The 20,652-nt window shown below is 43.3% G+C and overlaps 1 protein-coding gene across 3 annotated transcripts in view; it reads left to right on the forward strand.

Moving 5' to 3' along the window:
* The first annotated feature begins 9,734 nt into the window (after positions 1–9,734).
* LOC110492084 (membrane-associated guanylate kinase, WW and PDZ domain-containing protein 3) overlaps positions 9,735–20,652 on the forward strand; it is a 195,119-nt gene continuing 184,201 nt past the window's right edge. The window contains exon 1 of one of the 3 annotated variants that reach the window (XM_036947018.1): positions 9,735–11,046. In XM_036947018.1, coding sequence (XP_036802913.1) covers positions 10,740–11,046 — 307 coding nt within the window. In that variant the 5' untranslated portion in view covers positions 9,735–10,739. The remainder of the gene's footprint in view (positions 11,047–20,652) is intronic. The other 2 variants (XM_036947015.1, XM_036947016.1) reach the window with 2 other exon arrangements.

Raw genomic sequence — 20,652 nt, forward strand, 5'->3', positions numbered from 1 at the left:
TGGCTATGAAAAGCAAACTGACATTTACTCCTGAGGTGCTGACTTGTTGCACCCCCTACAAACACTGTAATTATTATTATCTGATCCTCCTGGTCATCAATTAACATTTGAACATCTTGGCCATGTTCTGTTATAGTCTCCACCCGGCACAGCCCTGAATGACAGGTCACCACTGCATATAGGCCATCTATAGGCCTACTCTGTAGCTACATGACCACATTGATAATCACCACAACTAAATGTTTTCAACCACTGTGAATCAGTTTGTAAAATATCGGAGCCCTATGACCATAAATATTAGGCGAAGTGGTCTTCCCTAATGAAGTCAAACCAATACATAACCATTCGCAACCTCTGGCCGAGGATGCCCTATCGCGCAGGAAAACAGATGATCCAACCAAGAGGTAACTGAGTTTGAAATGTTTGTGAGACTGCGCTAAACAATGGCACCGGCTACTTTTAACTTGCTACCTGATTTTCAAATGAACGTTTAAGTAACTTCGATGTGTCTGCCTTTCCTAAGAAGTTGGAGAATGTGTCAAATAAAAATGCAGATAAACGCTGAAACAAGCGTTCCACGGATTGTCTACGCATAGGAGGAGTAAATAGCATTGTTATTCTGCCCTACATGGTATCAAGAACACAGGTCATACTCAAAAGTCCATGAATGGGAATTAATGGATGAGAATGAGCGCATAAAATTGCTGATGGCAATCATTGTCACATGGTTTGGACTGCATCTGGAACCAGGGGTGCAACTTTAATTTTAGAAGTCGGGGGACATAACCTGGTGGGGGTCCTCCCTCAGATTTTTGGGGACATCTAAAGCTAGTTTCCTCAATTTCTACTAAGGCTGTAGCAGACAAAAAAAACCTTGGTCGAGAAAGAGTAGTTTTTTCTTTCGACCAAATGATTGCCAAATATCAATGTGATTCACATTTTCAAACAGTACATTTATATTTCTCAACGGGGCTATACATTTGGGTGATTTGATTTTTTGCCCCGAGTAGCCTCGTTTCACTGGCAAAAATAAAATTAAACCATCTAGTGTTCAGCGAAATAACAACATAATGTCAAATACAGGTAGCCTAGTCAAATAATTAACATCTAATAACATTAACCGTTACTCTCTCGCGGGAATTCCACTATGTAGCCAAACAAAAGACAAATAAATTGACAAAATTCGTAAATGGAATGAAAAAAAAACTTGTTTCTCACAAGTGTAGCATAGGTTGAGTTCTGCAAAACACCGTGTCCACTCTGACAATGAGAATGGTAAATGACTGTATTAATAATATATTCAATGCATTAACAGAAATGATTGTAACCAAACAAACATAGACATTCTGGGAATTAATGGTAAATGTAGGCTAATGCTAGTGATATATGTAACAGGGAATTGATAGACACAGCAGACAATGAAGTTATGAAAATGAATGCCCACGAAATGGCTCCTCAATGGATTTCACCACGGCCTCCTCAACAGATTAGTCCACTGAGACAGGCGCAAATCAGACAAGCATCTGCTTGACAATTTTTTTTTTATTGTTTTCCACACAGACCCCTTTTGTCATACAGTATTCCATATTAGGCACCCAAACCGTATGGAATTTGCACAGTTTTTTTATTTAAGCTTTTTTAACGAGGCAAGTAAGTTAAGAACAAATTCTTATTTTCAATGTCGCCCTATGGTACTCCCAATCACGGCCTGTTGTGATACAGCCTGGAATCGAACCAGGGTCTGCAGTGATGCCTCTAGCACCGAGATGCAGTGTCTTAGACCACTCCGCCACTTGGGAGCCTTAATCCTGTATACCGTTAAGCTTGTAATAAATCAAATCTAGTGATGCATAACTTGACATTTCTGCCATCAAATGTGACATTGTGGGAGGATAACCAACCTTCAGATTAATGACAATGCATTTCTTAGCCACTATAAATGCTAGGTTACACAGTTTCTTCTAATAACAGTCTCCAGTATCATAATTTCTAATCAAACAAAAAGAGGGAGAAGGGAGAATCTGTAGACATGCTGAGATAAAAGAACATACTCCTGACCAGAATTCAGCCAGTCTTCACAAGACCATAACATATGCAAATATGTCCCCTGTTGTGTTTTACACCTCCAGCAGAGGTGTACAAAAACAGCAATTATATTTCTGAGTGCATGATATTCAGATTCACTGGCATATAGTATGCTCTATGGAGGGTCTTAAACTGCAGTCATTTGTCTGACATTATATGAATATGACTGGGCATTCAACCATACCTGTATACATTCATCACCATCAATAGTATCTCCCAGTGTAAGGGCCGACGCCGGACAGGAGAAGCAGGTACGGGGAGTCAGACATTTATTCGGGAACAGACAAGGAAACAAGACAGGAACAGCGCCGGAACACGGGTAACACGGACATGAGACAATTAATCCTGAACCAGGGAACAGCGCTTGGGAACAGACAGATATAGGGAAGGTAATGTCACAAGTAATTGAGTCCACGTGAGTCCAATGATTGCTGATGCGCGTGACGAGGGGAAGGCAGGTGTGCGTACTGATGGTAGCTTGAGTGCGTAATGCTGGGGAACCTGGCGCCCTCGAGCGCCAGGGGGAGGAAGAGCGGGAACAGGCGTGACACCCAGGTCTTCCTAACATTTTTGTTTTGACATGTTTTGTGTCATCGGTAAAAGCCTCTATCAACCCTTGATACAGTTTGGTAATGAACTTTGGAGGTTTGTCAGAATGCCTTAAAATAGTTTCAATCTTTGAAACTTCTGACTTGTCCAATGTTTTCTGCACAGAGAGAATAAAGTGTTGTATCTGCAAAAGTTCACCTCAGCGCCGTCACAGACTGGTCTTCCCTGGTTGCTTGACCCTGCTGAGACCCCTGTCATCATCTGACCCTGATGAGACCCCTATCATCATCTGACCCTGCTCAGATGAGGCATGACAAATAATTACCTTGGTGTACATTTATACATTCTATTATCAATGAATAGAATCAATGGTTCAATTATTGAAATGACCATCGCTCCCAGATCCCAGACTGTAGCCTACCCATCAACTCAAGATGGAACTTTGTATCCATTCACTGATTGTTATAATAATATATAGTGAAAAATTAACCTGAGCTCCGTAGACTGGTCTTCCCTGGCTGTCTGATCCTGCTGGGACACTAGTCACCATCTGATCCTGCTAAGACATGGTGAGCATAGTGTTGTGTACTGACTGTGCACCATGACAGTGTAGCCTGTAGAGCTGTTCATACCATGTCAGTGTGAAAAGAAGTGAATTAGGTAGGGAAACAGACGGATCAATAACGTTACATTGCTATGCTGAATTATAAAAACTCCCATTGGGCTGAAAAAAATGTAAGAATATTGGTCTTCAATCGTTTTTTCCGCTTGTCATCCAGGTCGTGTGATTGAGGCAAAAATTATAGCTAAAGTTAATGAGCTAGCTGGGTCATTCCCAAATTGGAGGACATTCTTTCCCAACCATGAAATAAATAAAAAAATCCATGCCCAAAATACAAAACCAAGCACTTGTCCTGAGACTAAATGTAAATATAGTTGTAGAACAAAAGTGGTTCCAAAATACCAAATAGCTCTCGAGCAACCCCTAAAATGGCATTTCTCGTCCCACCTTATTGATGACCAAATTGCACATCAAATATAAGTTAAAATAAGTTTTAAATCTACTTTTTTTGGTACGATTTTGTTGATATGCCTCTTGTAATTGTTAAAACAATTTGTTTAATCAACATATTTTAAATTATGCACTGAAGTTGTGTCCCACAACATGTACGCAGCCCTGTTACTGAAGCCTACTTAGCCTGGCAGAGGAAGAGAAAAAAACAGTGAGTCACATGAAGTCATCAAGCCATTTGCTAACACCATGGGTTAACCAAAGGTAAATCCGCTCTTCTATTTTTCATATTTTCCCAATCTTTTCAGCCTTGACTGAGTGTGTCACTCTAACCAACACAACCCTGTTACTCATATCAGAATAAGACAAATTAATTTCAGAGTTATGTTTGTAATTTATATAACTAAGTTTGTCCTTGACAGTAATGCTACATTCCACAGCTAGCATCAATTCCTGAGAAAAAAACTAACATTAGCATTGATTTACATCCCTGCTACTATAATTTGTCACGTTCGTGAGGAAAGACCAAGGCGCAGCGTGATTTGAGTTCCACATACTTTTAATCCAAAGTGAAACTACAACAAACAACCATTGACCGTGAACAAACATCAGCACTCAAAAAAATACATAAATAAATATCCCACAAAGCAGGTGGGAGAAAGGGCTTCCTAAATATGATCCCCAATTAGAGGCAACGATTACCAGCTGCCTCTAATTGGGAACCATACAACTCACCAACATAGAAATAAAATGACTAGAACACCCCCCTAGTCACGCTCTGACCAAGGGCTCTCTATGGTCAGGGCGTAACATTCAAGTAACAGTGTTGCACTACAGTAACAGCATTGTATCTCCTTCCGTTCACTCTGCAGGTGAAATGGATAAGTGACAATATATTTCTATGTTCTTTTAGGCAATGTGATGTTGGGAGGAAGAAAATGGAGGGCTGCTAAAGCAAAATTAAACAGGGAGCTGCAGAAAATACAAGATCAGTGGAGGAAAGTCAAACAGCGATCAGAAAAATACAGAAAGCGGCTCCAACGATCGAAAAAGGACAGCCAATCTCCAAAATCCAAAGTCAACAAGTTGGTTCGGCAAATCTCGGACACATCCCTAAGGAGAAACCTGTTGTTTCATACAGCAGTAGCTGAGGAAGTACGTAACAAGTACACATTCAAAGAGGAATAAACCTCCTGAGGAAGTACAGGTTGTACAGGTTGATTGGCAGAGGAGGTTTTTGGATTTTCAAGGAGGAGGTGGACAAAACTGGCAAATGAAAATGTCTACAGCTACCAGAGGAAGAAACACGAGGGGATTGCTGCCACCCTGAGATCAACGGTGAGATTATTATCTTTATGTGACGATGTCAGCAGGAACTGGAAAAAAGCAAACGGTGACAAAAGAAAATAAGAAAATACAGAAAAGATTAGTGGTGGATTCAATGAAGAACCTCCATTTGAAGTTCCTGAATGAGCATATACCAACCTCTGTCTATCATACTCACTGTTCTGCACACTTTGCCTCTACTGGGTTGTGCATCCAACATCGGCAGATCGGGACACGTGCATGCGCAAACAACATGAAATTCTAGGCTTTATTGCCAAAAAGCTTCACCAGATGCACATCCTCGACACATCCAATGTGGAGAGCCTGACACATGCCATCACAAGCAAGCAATGTATGTATGGGGAATGTGAGCAATGCACCAATAATACCTATGCACTCAAAAGCCACTGCAGAGACACCGATCGCATCTCCTACCTTCAGTGGGCCACTGTGGACAAAGAGCACAACAATTATCCTGGAGCAGCCTCAAAGATTACTTTGAAAAAATAATTTGAATGCCCCCAAGAAGAGCTGGTGGAAACTTCTAACGTTTTGCTCCAGAAGTCCAGGCGCCATCTCTATAACATCAGACAGCAATATGCTTTCTCACGGGCCCTGAAGCTGAACCTCCCTGTAAATTAATGTGCAGTCCATATTGACTGCTCTGAGAACTACGGCTGCAAGTACAGCGCTCAAGCACAAGCTGTTCATTTTGGTGCATCACACCAACAGGCCACTTTGCACACATGGAGGGGGCATCTGCCCCTACCTCCTGCACTGTATCGGCATCCAGGCTGAAGGGACTACCTGCCATATGGCAACATCTGGAGCCCATCCTGAGAGAAATCAGAGAGATATGACCAGATGTGACAACCATCATTTGTTTTTGCGACGGTCCTTGCACACAGTATAAGCAGCGTGGTCATTTTGACCTCTTTTGTACTGACATTTTCAAGAAGGGTTTTACAAGAGGAACCTGGAACTACTTTGAAGCCAGTCATGGCAAAGGTGCCCCAGATGGTGTGGGTGGCACATTGAAGAGGAGGGTCGACAGGCTTGTCAGCCAAGGAGTTCCTATCCCCACGGCATTGTCCCTGTACCAAGCTCTGAGTGAGGGGCAATCGAAGGTGGAATTATTTTAGATTCAGGAGCAAGCTGTGGAGGATGCAGTGAACGAAATGCCAGATGAGGCTCCACCGGGTGGTCACTCTTTCACCTGGGAAAATTCTCTACCGCAACGTCAACTGCATGTGTTCTGCAACAGGGAATCTGGAGTGTGATTGCCGAAAAACAAAGTGCTTCAGCTTTAATGCCACAGATGACCACACAGAAGACCCCATGCACAGCAAACCCAAAGAAGTGCAGTGGCACAGTCCAGAGGTTGTGGGGAAATGCTGTGCCCTGGTGTATGACCACAACATTTGGCCGTTGAGGGATGATCTCCTTTGGTATCCCTTTGAGGATGTGCTGACCCTCATTCCTCCCCCAGAGAACGTTACCTCACGCCACATGGACATCGCAAGTGAGGTATGGAATACTCTGGCCAGCCACTAAAATTAAATCTGTACATTATAACATCAGCTTTCTAAAATATTGATCAGTTCATGACTATTTTTGATATGCTCATTCATTTTAATGCCAGGTTGTCGGCCTACTGTGATATGACATTTTTTTTATTTTTGTCCATTGAATATTTGATCAGATCCAGTTTGTGGTCTTGTTGACATGTTTCTTTTTTTTTTATCATTCCTACTCATCCTGTTGATCCTTCTTCGAAAAGATATATACAATATTATTAAACAACATTCCTATGGTTCTGGGTATTATTTGTCACATTTATGTCATGATCTACAATCAATAGAAATGTAATCCATTCAACCCTGTTACTTTGAGCAACACCGTTACTCTAATTTCAACCCTGTTACCATAGCATTTATATTTAAATGCTCTTAAATGATTTTCTCAGCCCACGAGGGTTTAACCTATTGTTCTTTTAATAGTTTGAATGTTTATATGTATGACGTATTTGAGCAAAAATTTGAAGATAAATACTGAAATTAAGTAGAATTTTTCAATTTGTTAAAACAAAACGTGTGACTATTGAAAAGTTGGGCAAGATAGATTTCAAAAGTTGCTTAAATTAATAATATAAGTCAAGTCTTATCTGAAATGAAATGAGCATTGAATGTGAATATGACTTTCTTTACTTAATGGTAAAGGATTTATTAATGTTTAATAAATCCTTTATTTATTAAACATTTATTCATGTTTAATAAATCCTTTACCATTAAGTAAAGAAAGTCACATTGAATACTCATTTAATTTCAGATAAGACTTGACTTACATTTCAAAAGTTGCTTAAATTAATATAAGTCAAGTCTTATCTGAAATTAAATGAGTATTCAATGTGACTTTCTTTACTTAATGGTAGTGTTGATGCCAAAATTGTACTCCAATTCTGGAATGACCCAGCTAACATTAGCCAACTTTTGGCTAGCTCTAATAGTACATCAACTGGCAAACTATCCAAGTTATTTTACTTATGTTGAAATGGGACAAAAAGGCTACACAACATTTCCATACACACAACAGCTGCTAGATGTTGCTACCTGACAGATAGCTAGGGGCTAGAGCTGGACTGGCTGTGGTAGCTACTAGCTAGCTAGTTCATTCTCTTCAGACAGAAAGAACTTCAGTCGAGAGGGGATGAAACATTAGCTAATGTTACATGTCAGTTACACTACTATAATAAATATGAATTATTTATGTTAAGTCAAACAGTTACCTTGACAGCTACATCAGTCAAATAAAGAGCAGCCAGTTTCTTCTCTGCTTGCTTTTACTACTCAGAGAAAAAGCAAACAGCCTACCCAACCACTCTGAGGTGTCTGCATGGTACTCAAGCACAACTATGCCACTTTTTGTATCACAGTGCAATTATAAAAGTGTGTGTGTGGGGTGGGGGGATGTGTCATGTCCCCAGTGAAAGTTGTGCCCCTGTCTGGAACTATAGCTCTATCGAGGGATTTTCAGACTGTCTAGATACTATTGTTACACCAGATAATGTGATTAACTCCATACTTGGAGTTACAGGTTTGACTATTCAAAATGTCACCAGAGATTTTAACTAACCTGGTAGACTATAGGGAATATATTTGTTCTAGATTCGGCCAAACATGTCGTCTAAAATGTCTGTGTCCAGTTGCAGGTGATGCGTTTGAATTTAGAAAATGCTCGGTTAAAATAAAAATTGTTGCTCCATTAAGTAAATCCATCAATGTGTACACTGCCATTTTGTCTATTTAAAATGCATTTTCTCTCATTAATTAAGGTGGGTCCACCCCAAAGTGCCACGTCATGATGACACGGCTATCTCACGCTGGGAAATCGGGGAGAAAAAACTAGATCCGATTGGAAAAAATAATTTTGAACAGTAGTAAACTCTGGCATTTTTCTAGAGCTCCGACTTTCCGACCTGAAGATCGTTGACGTCATGATTTGACCTTGTTTTTTTTTTGTCTTGAAAGCACCACCAATCAATAAATAGACAAGATGGCGGTGTACACATTGTTGGATTACTTCATGGAGCAAAGAAATATTTTATTTCAATAATGGTGCATTTTCTAAATTAAAATGCACCATCTGCAACTGGACACTTCCATTTTAGAAGATATACGTTTGGCCGAATCGAGAATGAAGATGGTATCACCAATACCAGGTTAGATGAAAAATCGGACGTTTTGTTTTGGCAAACCTGTAACTTCCAGTAATGGATACCGCTCATCTTTGGTTAAATCACATTATCACTGCAGTGCTAGCTGTAGTTTATGCGTTCAGTACTAGATTCATTCTCTGATCCTTTAATTGTGGGTGGACAACATGCCAGTCATGCTGCAAGAGCTCTCATAGGCTGGAGGACATCCTCCGGAAGTTGTCATTATTACTATGTAAGTCTATGGAAGGGGGTGAGAACCTAGAGCCTCCTAGATTTTGTATTTAAGTCAATGTACCCAGAGGAGGACAGAAGCTAGCTGTCCTCTGGCTACACCATGGTGCTACCCTACAGAGTGCTGTTGAGGCTACTGTCGACCTTCTGTGCAAAATAGTGTATTTTAATCCATTATTTGGTGACGTGAGTATAGTTTTATCTAAAAATGATAACTTTTTAAGTGTTTTACCTTTTACATTTTTATGAAATTCACTGAGGATGGTCCTCCCCTTCCTCCTCTGAGGAGCCTCTAGTGCTCTGTGTCTACACATTCTCAGGACCTACAAGTTAATTTAACCACAAGATGGCACAGTCACGCAAGAGTTGACACACTGGACATCCTCCCCTCAATAAATGACATGCGAAAATACTTGGCCCTACAGTATGCTATGAAAATTATACAAATTGATTTGTAATTGCACTGTCCTGGTTCCAGTTAACAAACTACTAATTAAAAGTGTTATGACTACTTTGTAGTTTCATAGCACTATGATGGCAATTTAATTGACAGCGTCTGTAATCTACAAGAAAATAATATTGTTGCAATATTTCATCTATCTAGTGGGCACGCTCGATTTACTCAGCTGAGCGCCTGGTCCCAAAACGTACCCAACGCGTGTGACTGGGAACTCAGTCCACCCAGAAAGCTTGACGAGCTAAATCAAGCTAAGCGGGTCAATTGAAACAGAGTTTGCGCAGAAGCCCCGCCCAACCATTTCCATTGGTTGATTTGCATTGTTTTACTCCGTTCCCACCATCTGATTGGAGGCAACCCCAAGCAGTCATTGGCGCCTGGATGGGCTTTCCTTCAAGAAATCAACACGGTGAAAACAAGCAAAAAAGTTATTCGTGATTTCTTGTTTTATGGTTAGTTCCATAGACTCCTGCGCCTAAATCTCCCCAGTTCTGTGAGCCACCGGGCTGAATCTGACACGAGACCACATGGGGCGTCAACTGACGAGACGGCGCTCTCTGAGCTGGGCTTACGAGGGTTGAAGAATAGGGAGCAAGTTGCCAGCAGAGTAGGCTACACTACCCGAGTTCTGCGAATACATTCGCTACTGATGCCAGGTATGTTGTTCCGTTTCCAAGGACTGCGTCGCTAAAGTCACCGGTGGAGGAGGTAAAACAAGTGCTTGGAACTAAGTTGGCCCCTGGCGAATTTTGGATGAAGAATTGTCAGAGGGTGTAGGCAACAGTTGTTTATGCTCAATAATTTAACGACATAGCTAGTTGTTCGGGGTAATTTAGTTCATGGAATTGATACATCGACTGAGTCAAGTGGAGAGTCTGTGTAGTCAAGGCTATAGACTCAACGACGGATAGATCCAAAATTGAGTTATTGGCTATTGTGCGTAATAGGCTTTTATAAAACTGTTTATCAGACCGATTCACTGTAAGTAAGCAGTAGGCTACTCATTCAGAAGTAGAGCTTCATTGCCCAGCTACCCAAGAATTTAGTGCGAGGGACAACATCAGCATCCCCGCGATCGATCTAGCCTCCTGCGACAACACTGACGCAGATAGTCTTGCACTACAGTCTACTATTGTATCGCAGACCGGTGATGTTCCAATAATTCGGGATGTTCATACGGATAATGCTTTGAAATGACATTTGCTCAATGAATGGAATGGAATACAAAAACACTAGTGAGCAGATTGCCTCATCTCATTATCTCTGTGCAATAGTCACATCTGCATCTTAAAAATAACTGCTTATCTCGTCTCTCAAACAACCACACAGTCTGGGACTCTAAAGATTTACAAGAGGGATTAAATATGTCCAAAACGCTTAAGAAGAAGAAGCACTGGTCCGGTAAAGTCCAGGAGTGCGCGCTATCATGGGGGAATGCCGAGGAGTTCGGCTCGGTTGTGGACGTACAAGGGGGAGCAGAGCTGGGAGAATTCCCATACCTGGGACATGTGATTACTGAGGCAATGGTCTGTCACGTCGGGAGGTTACCGAACATCGGGGACGTGCTTCTGGAAGTGAACGGCACCCCTGTCAGCGGCCTGACCAACCGAGACACCCTCGCTGTCATCCGCCACTTTCGGGAGCCCATCCGTATCAAGACCGTCAAACCAGGTATGTTTAGTGTTGTTATTACCGTTCAGAGGTTTTGCAGCCTAGGCCCACTCTTCAAAGTTATGCATTTTACCATGATGTGTTACGTAATATGGCGTACTTGTCGTACTATGGTAACCTTGGTCTGGTCTGTGAAATCAAATTGACCCCATACTTGAGCTGTGACAACATGCATTCTTCTAGTTAACTCTCACCTGCCCCAAAGTCCACTCAGAAGACTTGAATTGTTGTCTTGCCCATACACACACTATGTGTTGTCCTTTCGGTGTAATCCTATTTGCCCAGGGCAGTTAATGGCCTGAGTCATAGCTGTGGGGTTAACTGGGACTGCACACGGTCTCTGGTAGGAATGGAATAAATAGTAAAGCTTGTAATTGGGCTGCGTCTTTGCCCTCCAGGATAGTGGGAGGATCAGGTGTGTGTGGCCTTTATTTGTCTCCTAGACTGCTTATGCCAGTACATCAAGCAGTATGAACTGGGTCATTCCACCAGTTCAGTGCCTTTTGAGAAGTGTAACTTGGTTACATTTGTTGTTGTTGTAACATCCTGTCATAAAGATCACATGTTAAACATGATCAAAAAAACACATTTTCTCATCTGAAGAGGTACAAGAAAAAAAGACTGACAAATACAGTAACAGGGGGGACTGTAACAGGGTTGATGATTTCTTCTTAAATGAGCCAGAACTCCCCATGGGGACTAGAATCTTGTTGTGTGCAACAGGGAGGGGCAATTGACTGCAAGCTGCACATGAAACAAGGTGTGAACATTTCTAGCCTGTCTTTGTAACAGGGTGGACGCGTTATGCTCGACCTGCTCCGTTGTCCACCACAAAACACCAGAAAATTGCCAAAAAAAGACTAGGAACGGCTCACCTGCTTTTACACTGTTCTCACTATTAGATGTTCAATGTTTCTTTTGAAAAACATATATATTTAAAAAGGAATGGTTTCACCATATTAAAATGTGAGTTCAGTTCATGTAACAAGGTTGACCTTCAAATGAAGGACTGACTTAAAATAATCACTACTCGCATGAAATCAATAATAATCTTCAGAGATGACTTTTGTCAAAGCAACACAATAACCAGGGATTTACAAAGATGGTGAAACTTGAAGAGATTTTGGAATGAAGTGGGCGACACGGGGTTGACAGAGGGACATGTCAAAATGCTGAATTTTGGCACTTTAGCAAATCTTCATATAAAAACAAAATAGGATTAAATGACTTTGCCGTGTGGTCTATATTAAAAGGCACTTCATTTGATATCAATTCAGTTGGTACACCATTTCTACTTAGAAATATCAACGACCCAACTTCACCCAACGGAAACGTAGAGAAGTGGGAGACGTAGGATGCTGTAGAATGATTGTGCTAAGATCTTTGTAGTTCAGCAGAACGTGTACCTTCTAGCTTGAATCAGCGCTAGGCTATCAAATGTGCGTGTGTAATCCTCTTTGTTTGGATGGACAGATGTCGTCGGTCTTTCCCCGTCCTGCCCGGTTGCTCTTACGAAACGTCCTTGCGTTCTCCCCAGTGGCCTACATCTTCTCCATGTCAAGGAGTTACTGACTTCTCCAACCTCATGGACGTTATCCCTCTCTCTCGTCTCATCTCTGTTTTACATGCATGGACGAGTGTGGTTACTGGTTTTACACAAGGAGACGCATGTAAATGAAGCGGGAATTGGATGTCATACTTACATGGCAACTTGTTATGGGTGTTGGGAGGAAGTGGTACTTTTCGATGTGTGTAGGGTTTTGATGTATGGACTGTCCCAAGTAGCACCCTGCTTTTTGGGACGCAGCAGTGGTCCGAGTGAAGAGGCGCTCTGAAGAAACACTAGTGATGGGGTGGTGGTGGTGGGGGGGGGGGGGGGGGGGGGGGTCGATAGTTAGAATTGATAGTGTGCCTGTTTATCTACCTTCCTTTCAAATGTGGGGTTTGGCAAACTGTTGCGCTTGATAGCCGTGCCGGCCTCTACACGGTGTCGCTATCCCAGCCAGTCCCTGTGTAGTGTTGATCTGTCTATCCCTCAGCCTCATGGTTAATTCACCCATCATCTATCTTTGATGGGGTCTCCATGCCTAGATGAGGCTGTCTGAGGATCTGATGTTACCAGGCCGGTGTTGTTGTGAACTCCAGTCCTGAGATGCAGGGCCTGGGTTACAGGGCTATAGATAAGTAGGGGCTGTCACACTGTAGCCTGGCTAGTGGTAACCATGGCACCACTGCCCATCTGTTGGCAGCCAGTGAGTTTATGACAACAGACACCTGAACTACACTGTGATGGTGGGGCTGGCCTGAGCTCAAAAGCTGAAGCTGGGTTGGAATCTTTAATCTGTTGCTCTGCTTACTTGTTAAAGCTATACTTTATTGCTATCGACGACTGTCTTTGTACTTTGTCTTGTCAAAGCCGGTGGTGATGAATCAATTTCCCTTGAGGGATGGATGAAGTTATACTACAACACATACACACCTGTATGCATAGAAGTCCAATGCTCAAGTAGCCTAATCTACAGTAACACATGATTGCATATCTTTGAGAATTATTGCAGTATTGCCTTATCTTAACACTTCCTCACCCTCTTAGCTTGCTCAATGCTCTCCACCTAATCTGTTGTTTTCTCTTCTCTCTGTGCTGCTTCTCCCTCCCCATCTACCCTCCTAGGGACATGCCTTCTCATTGGTTTTCTGTTGTCTTGTGATTTCTCTCCCCTTCATTCTATTCCCTCATTGACTCTTCTCTCTCCCTTCCCCAGTCTCCACAGCACCACGGGTCTATCTATAATACTCTGATAGCTTATTACATTATTGTACGTCAATGGAACAGTACATCTTCAGGATTGTGTGCAATCCAGATGCTGTGTTTGTGTGTAAATGAGTATGGGGTGGTTGATTAATACACCCTAAATTTGCACTGAAATGCTATGATCCCAGAAGAGCATTTCCCATCCCGTCTTCGTAACTGCATATTCTAGCCATGAGCATTACATCTGTGGCTCTGAGCCAAACAGGAGAAGAGCCGATGTGATGCTGCTCTCTCTATCTTGCTGAGTGGCTCCAGGTCAGGATTGGAAACGTAGCACACGTCCTCTCTTTAAGTAGCCAGAGGGTGTGTCCCAAATCGGACCCTATTTCCTTTTTATAGTGTACTGCTTTTGACCAAGGCCCATTTTAGGAAAGTAGTGCACTATAAATGGAATAGGGTGCCATTCCTCCCTGGTCAAAAGTAGTGCACTGCGGGCCTCCCGACTAGTGTAGCAGTCTAAGGCACTGCATCACAGTGCTAGAGGCGCCACTACAGACCCGGGCCGCGACCGGGAGACCCGTGAGGTGGTGCACAATTGGCACAGCGTCGTACGGGTTAGGGGAGGGTTTGGCCGGCTGTGAGGTCCTTGTCCCATTGCGCGCTAGCGACTCCTTGTGGTGGCCGGGCGCATGCAAGCTGACTTCAGTTGCCAGCTGTACGGTGTTTCCTCCGACACGTTGGTGCGGCTGACTTCCGGGTTAATCGAGCAGTGTGTCAAGAAGCAGTGCGGCTTGGCAGGGTCATGTTTTGGAGGACACGTTTCGACTCTCCTGAGTCCGTACGGGAGTTGCAGCGATGGGACAAGACTAACTACCCATTTGGATATCACGAAATTTTGGGAGAAAAATGGTTTAAAAAATTAGGGAAATATTAAAAGAAGTAATGCATCCAGTGTTATCCTGGAATCAAACCTGATTGTGCGATCTGCTTATTGTGTTGCTTTGCTTTGCACTTCTTTACATATTCCACATTTTGTTGTTGCAACCTGAATTCAAAATGGATTCAATCCATTTTTCTCTCACCCATATACACACAATACCCAATAATGACAAAGTGGAAACATGCTTTTAGAAATATTAGCAAATTTATTGGACATGTAATGCATAAATATCTCATTTATATACCTACACACAATTTCCTGAGTCAATACATGTTAGAATCACTTTTGGCAATGATTACAGCAGTGAGCCTTTCTGATTTAAGTCGAAGAGCTTTGCACACCTGGATTCTTCAATCTCTGTCGTTGGGAATTGATCATGGCTCGACAACCATTTTCAAGTCTTGTCATAGATTGTCAAGCAGCTTTAAGTAAAATTCTAACCCGGCCACTCAGGAACATTCACTATCTTCTTGGTTTGCAACACCAGTGTAGTTTTGGCCTTGTGTTTTAGGTTATTTTCCTGTTGAAAGGTGAATTCATCTCCCAGTGTCTGGTGGTAAGCAGACTGAAGCAGGTTTTCCTCTAGGATTTAGCCTGTGCTTACCTCCATTCTGTTAAAAAAAATTATCCTGAAAAACTCACCAGTCCTTAATAATAACAACAAGCGTACCCTTAACTTGTTGTAGCCACCACTATGCTGAGTGTGGTACTCAGTAATGTATTGGATTTGCCACAAAAGTAAGACTTTGTATTCAGGTTCAAAAAGTTAATTGTTTTGCCACATTTTTGCAGTATTACTTTACTGCCTTGTTGCAAACAGGATGCATGTTTTGGATTATTTTTTATTTCGTACAGGCTTCCTCCTTTTCACTCTGTCATTTAGGTCAGTATTATGGAGTAGCTACAATGTTGTTCATCCATCCTCTGTTTTCTCATATCACAGCCATTAAACTCTGTAGCTGTTTTAATGTCATTGGCCTCATGGTGAAATCCCTGAGTGGTCCTCTTCCTCTGGCAACTGAGTTAAGAAGGTGCCTGTATCCTTGTAGTGACTAGTTGTACCTTTTACACCATCCAAAGTGTAATTAATGACTTCACCATGCTCAAAGGGATATTCAATGTCAGAATTTCTTTGTGAGGCATTGAAAACCTCCCTGGTTGATTCTGTGCTTGAAGTTCACTGCTCGACTGAGGTACTGTACAGATAATTGTGTGGAATACAGAGATGAGGTAAACATTCATAAATCATGTTAAACACCATTGTTGTCCATGCAACTTGTGACTTGTTATGCACATTTTGACTACTGAACTTATTTAGGCTTGTCATAAGAAAGGGGTTGAATATTTATTCCCTCAAGACATTTCGTCTTTTGATTTTTAATTAACTTGTAAAATATAAAATAAAGTGGTGTACTTTTTTTCTTCTATTGAATCCATTTTAAATGAAAACTGGAACCAACAAAATGTGGAAAAGGTCTAGAGGTGTGAATACTTTACTTTCTGAAGGCACTATGTTAAATAGCTCAGCAGTGTCTCGTTATGATAAAACCATTAATGAGAGAACCATTTCACACTGGTTTTACAATCTCCAGCCCAGCAGAGTACCGCTGCAGTGTGGTGTTTAATGTGGTTTGTCTCGCAGTGCTAGTTTTATGAGATGGCTGCTCTGTTTCAACCAGTCGAGGGTAGCTTTACCCAGCCAACAACGTCTGCAACTTCTGTCCGAAACTCTTAACACATTTCCGCTTCTATGGACAAAGTCTTGTATCCATTCTAACGGCTGTCTCCATACACTTGCAGGAAAGTCTTCTTCCTTACGGCATTGTTTTATCACCAAACTCCATTTAATTATTTGTATTTGGGTAGGATGGTACCCCTTGTTCCCAGCTCACACAATGTCAGTAGGAGACAACACTACCAGAAAATTATGCTATTACAGAAGGCTCCAGCTAAGTAAATAACTAGTGTTGGTTGCCTTGTAAATGTCTGTCGCTCAGTGGGTTGTTAACCACTGTGACAGTAACAGCATAGCACTGTCACACTCCTCCCAGTCGTCCCTGTTTTTTTTATTATTAGATCAAATCAAAGTTTATTAGCCACGTACACAGTTTTGCTGATATCACAGGTGTAGCAAAATGCTTGTTTCTAGCTCCAATGCAGCAATAACTAGCAATACAATAACAATACACACATTCTCCAAAAGTAGGGGGGGGGGGGGGGGGGGGGGTGTATAGCTTTGCCTCGGTGGTGGTGCCTTTCACAGTGCCTTACCTAGGACAGAAACAAGACCGAGAAGGTCACAAAGTCTTACTTCTGTCATGGTGCAGAGAGGCTCACTGACAACAGGCCTGTCACAGAGGGGAGTGATACCTCTGAACTTAATTGGCTTGTAACAACGTTCTGATGATCTATAGCTCACCATGATCATGGACTATGGAATTGTTAGTCATTGTAATGGTTCTTATCAGCCCTTATCAGTCATGCTCCAGTGTTTGAGGTAGAAGCGTTATTACAGTCTCCCCGGCCTGCTTAGAACCTTCTCCCTTTCGTTGTTGGCCCACTGCATTCCAGATGCAGATGGAACTCCACTTGATCTCGTCTTCGGGTGTGCGTCACAGGAGGCTGGTGAGGGAAGGACGGGTTCAGAGTCATTCCTGGATTGGAGTGAATGGGATCAAGCACATGGAAACTACTTGTTTGATACCGCTCCATTTATTCTGTTCCCGCCATTACTATGAGCCCGTCCTCCCCAATTAAGGTGCCACCAGCCGTGTGTGTTACTTACGCCTTGGAGGAGGGAACACAACACCCTAATACACAACTCCCCGTGGAGTGAAAGAGGTATGTGACTGTAGGTGCGGGTAAGGATGACAGAGGCAGAGAATATTACCGTTAACAGGAAATGTATTTCCTTAACACGGTAATTGTCGGGAAAAGGGGCTGGACGGAACCAAAGCAAAGAAAGTAAAAGTTAGTCCCCTCTCCTACCTACCAACTACTTACCTATTCTTAGCACCACCTGGCACCACCTGGCACAGGTCCGCCCAGGTCTTACCTAGTGTGCATAGACAGAGTACATACTACGGGTATATGTATGCCCGCAGGCCTGTTGCCTAAACACTCCCAAGGTGCCTTCCTCTTCCCCCCCTGGGAACAAATAAAACAGAAGTCAAACTCTGAACAATTTGAATAAACTAAAAACACTAAGTCCTATGGCGTACACATACCCCTAAGTCCTATGGCGTACACATACCCCTAAGTCCTATGGCGTACACATACCCCTAAGTCCTATGGCGTACACATACCCCTAAGTCCTATGGCGTACACATACCCCTAAGTCCTATGGCGTACACATACCTCTAAGTCCTATGGCGTACACATACCCCTAAGTCCTATGGCGTACACATACCCCTAAGTCCTATGGCGTACACATACCCCTAAGTCCTATGGCGTACACGTACCCCTAAGTCCTATGGCGTACACGTACCCCTAAGTCCTATGGCGTACACGTACCCCTAAGTCCTATGGCGTACACATACCTCTAAGTCCTATGGCGTACACTAACAAAGGAACACTGGCTTTTCAAGCTGCAGAAAGAGTCGGTAATTGCAGACAGCTGTATCTCCTAACGAGAGGGCGGGGTCAGATCTCCAATCTGAAATGGGGCCGACCAATCAGCTGCAACATACAAACCCAAATCAATACAGAAACTGGGGAACGTAACAGTGTGTGTGTGGTATTACAGGCCTGACGTGTTTCATTCCCTCCTACCGGCTGCAGTCTCTGGGCTCATTCCCCAACCCTGTCACTCTCCTTCGCCCGCCATCCCACCATCCAATCCGCCCGTCTGTCCGACAGCTAGGCTGTCAGTGGGGAAGGAGGGAGGGAGTGAGAGCGAGCGGATGGGTGCATGGAGGCCCCAGACAGCAGCAGCTGCTGTGAATACTAAAGCATCCCCTCCTCCTTCTTTCCATCCCTCCCTCTCCCCCCCTGACACGGCCGACTCCTGCAGCAGCTCTCGCTCAGTACTAAGGTGATTTTTATATAGGCTGTGTTCCGGGTCATCTTTATTGTAGTCGCATTCTCCGGTCGCATTCCAGGTCATTTGCATTGCAGTCGAGCTACGCAGACGATCAGATCTGGTCGGGAGAAAGTGTTTTAACTTTGAGCACATCTCAGAAGATTACTGTGTTTTTCATTTGCTTCCTGAAAAGTTCTAGAAACACTATCAGGCATTCTCCAGACATCGGATCATCTGCACAGTGTGCAATAGAGACGGCCTGGAATGTGGCCAGTACTTCAACTCCTCCGTTCCCACATTACAGAGCATGAGAGACCCACTGAACCCTCTCACAGGACGACAGGAGGAGAAAAGGGAACCAGGGAAGACTTAAGAGGCTCTGTGGTGCCAGTCTATTGGCCCAACACTTGTCATTCCCATCAAAGCTGCGTGGCGTTTAAAATATATTCCACTGTTTGTTTGCCTGGCAGGGAACAGACTTTTAATAACTAGTGGCGAACCGGACAGCGTGTGTGGGAGCCCGCGTTGGAAACCTAACCTAGATGCAGAGTGATTCGGGTGTCCCGGGCACTTGTTATTTATCCCTGTTTTATTGTCCTGTCTGTCACTTTGAGACCGTCAGCATGGTAATGAATAGGGCCTGCAGCAATGATGACGTTTTAATATGATCTGTGGTCTCTTCTAACAGCCACGTTGTCCGAGGGGGAGGGGGAGGGGGGTGGGCATGACTTGGCAGGCCGGGTGTTTACAGACAGAGGAGATGTCTGCTGCTTTCACTAATGCCCCCTTCATTTCTCTGACCGAGGGAGTGGAGTGGCCGTGCCACGGTGTGGTGTCGGGAGTAGCAGCCGTGTCTCTAGGTACGTAGATGCCTGTGGAAGTGCAGTACAACACGCGCACGCTGTCTCTTGTCTGTTAATTGACCCCATGCAGTGAAGCATCATGGCTGCAGTTTATTCCCCCGGAGATGAGGTGAGGTCAGCCTTGTAAATAGTCAGTATAAATAACACATTCTGTCACAGGGCACATTATCCCCAAGCTTAATGGTAAAGCGTAAGAGTCAATGGCCTGGGAATATGATGCAGCTGTTCTGTTAAAGCAATGCATCCTGGGACAGATTTCTAGTCACGTAGGGAAATGTTTCCCTTTTTTTTCTTTACCTCCCTTCATCCGTGGACAAACAAACGCGGTCTGTCATTCCCCTGTGCAGCAGAGTGAGCTCTGTCATGGACACCCTGATAAGCAGCTTTCAGGCTAATGGCTTGATGCTTGGAGAGACAGGTACACGGTGGGAGGCTGGGGGTGCTATCACAGCGCTAGCAGCTGTGTGAAGATGTGCCTTTTGAGCAGTGACGTTGACCTCGGACAGAAGCACACAATGATGAATTTCTGTTCATCTCATGAAGGTGGTGACAGACGGTGCTTATTCACAGCCAGCTGCTTTTAAAGGGAGATAAGGAAGTGGAGAGTGGAAGGGAAACAAAGGAGGGAGAGCAGGGAAGATTGGATGGCGTGTGCACTGCACAGAGGGGCGGATCTCAAGTAAGATGGTCACTTTATTGGTCAATTGCACACAAGGTCCAATCGAAAGCTTTACTGCTTTTATAAACAATTTGAAAACTCTAAAATGGTATTTGGAGAACACCAAAAACAAGCAAAATTTACTCCAGCCATTATCACCGTGGCTGCTGTAGCTTCATTCCCCTCAGTTGATAAGGGACATAAACATTCTACGCACTAGCTCAGCACTGGGATTAAAAACTCAAATTTAGTTTCATGTCAAGTCAAACAGCAGTTACTGAGCCATCTTCCAGTTACCGAGCCATCTTCCAACTCTGCACTGTTTTGAGAGGAAACTTGCGCTGTTCACTGCAGCCAGGATAACAGCCTGCC

The sequence above is a fragment of the Oncorhynchus mykiss genome, chromosome 16, assembly GCF_013265735.2.
Source record: "Oncorhynchus mykiss isolate Arlee chromosome 16, USDA_OmykA_1.1, whole genome shotgun sequence".
Lineage (NCBI taxonomy): Eukaryota > Metazoa > Chordata > Actinopteri > Salmoniformes > Salmonidae > Oncorhynchus > Oncorhynchus mykiss.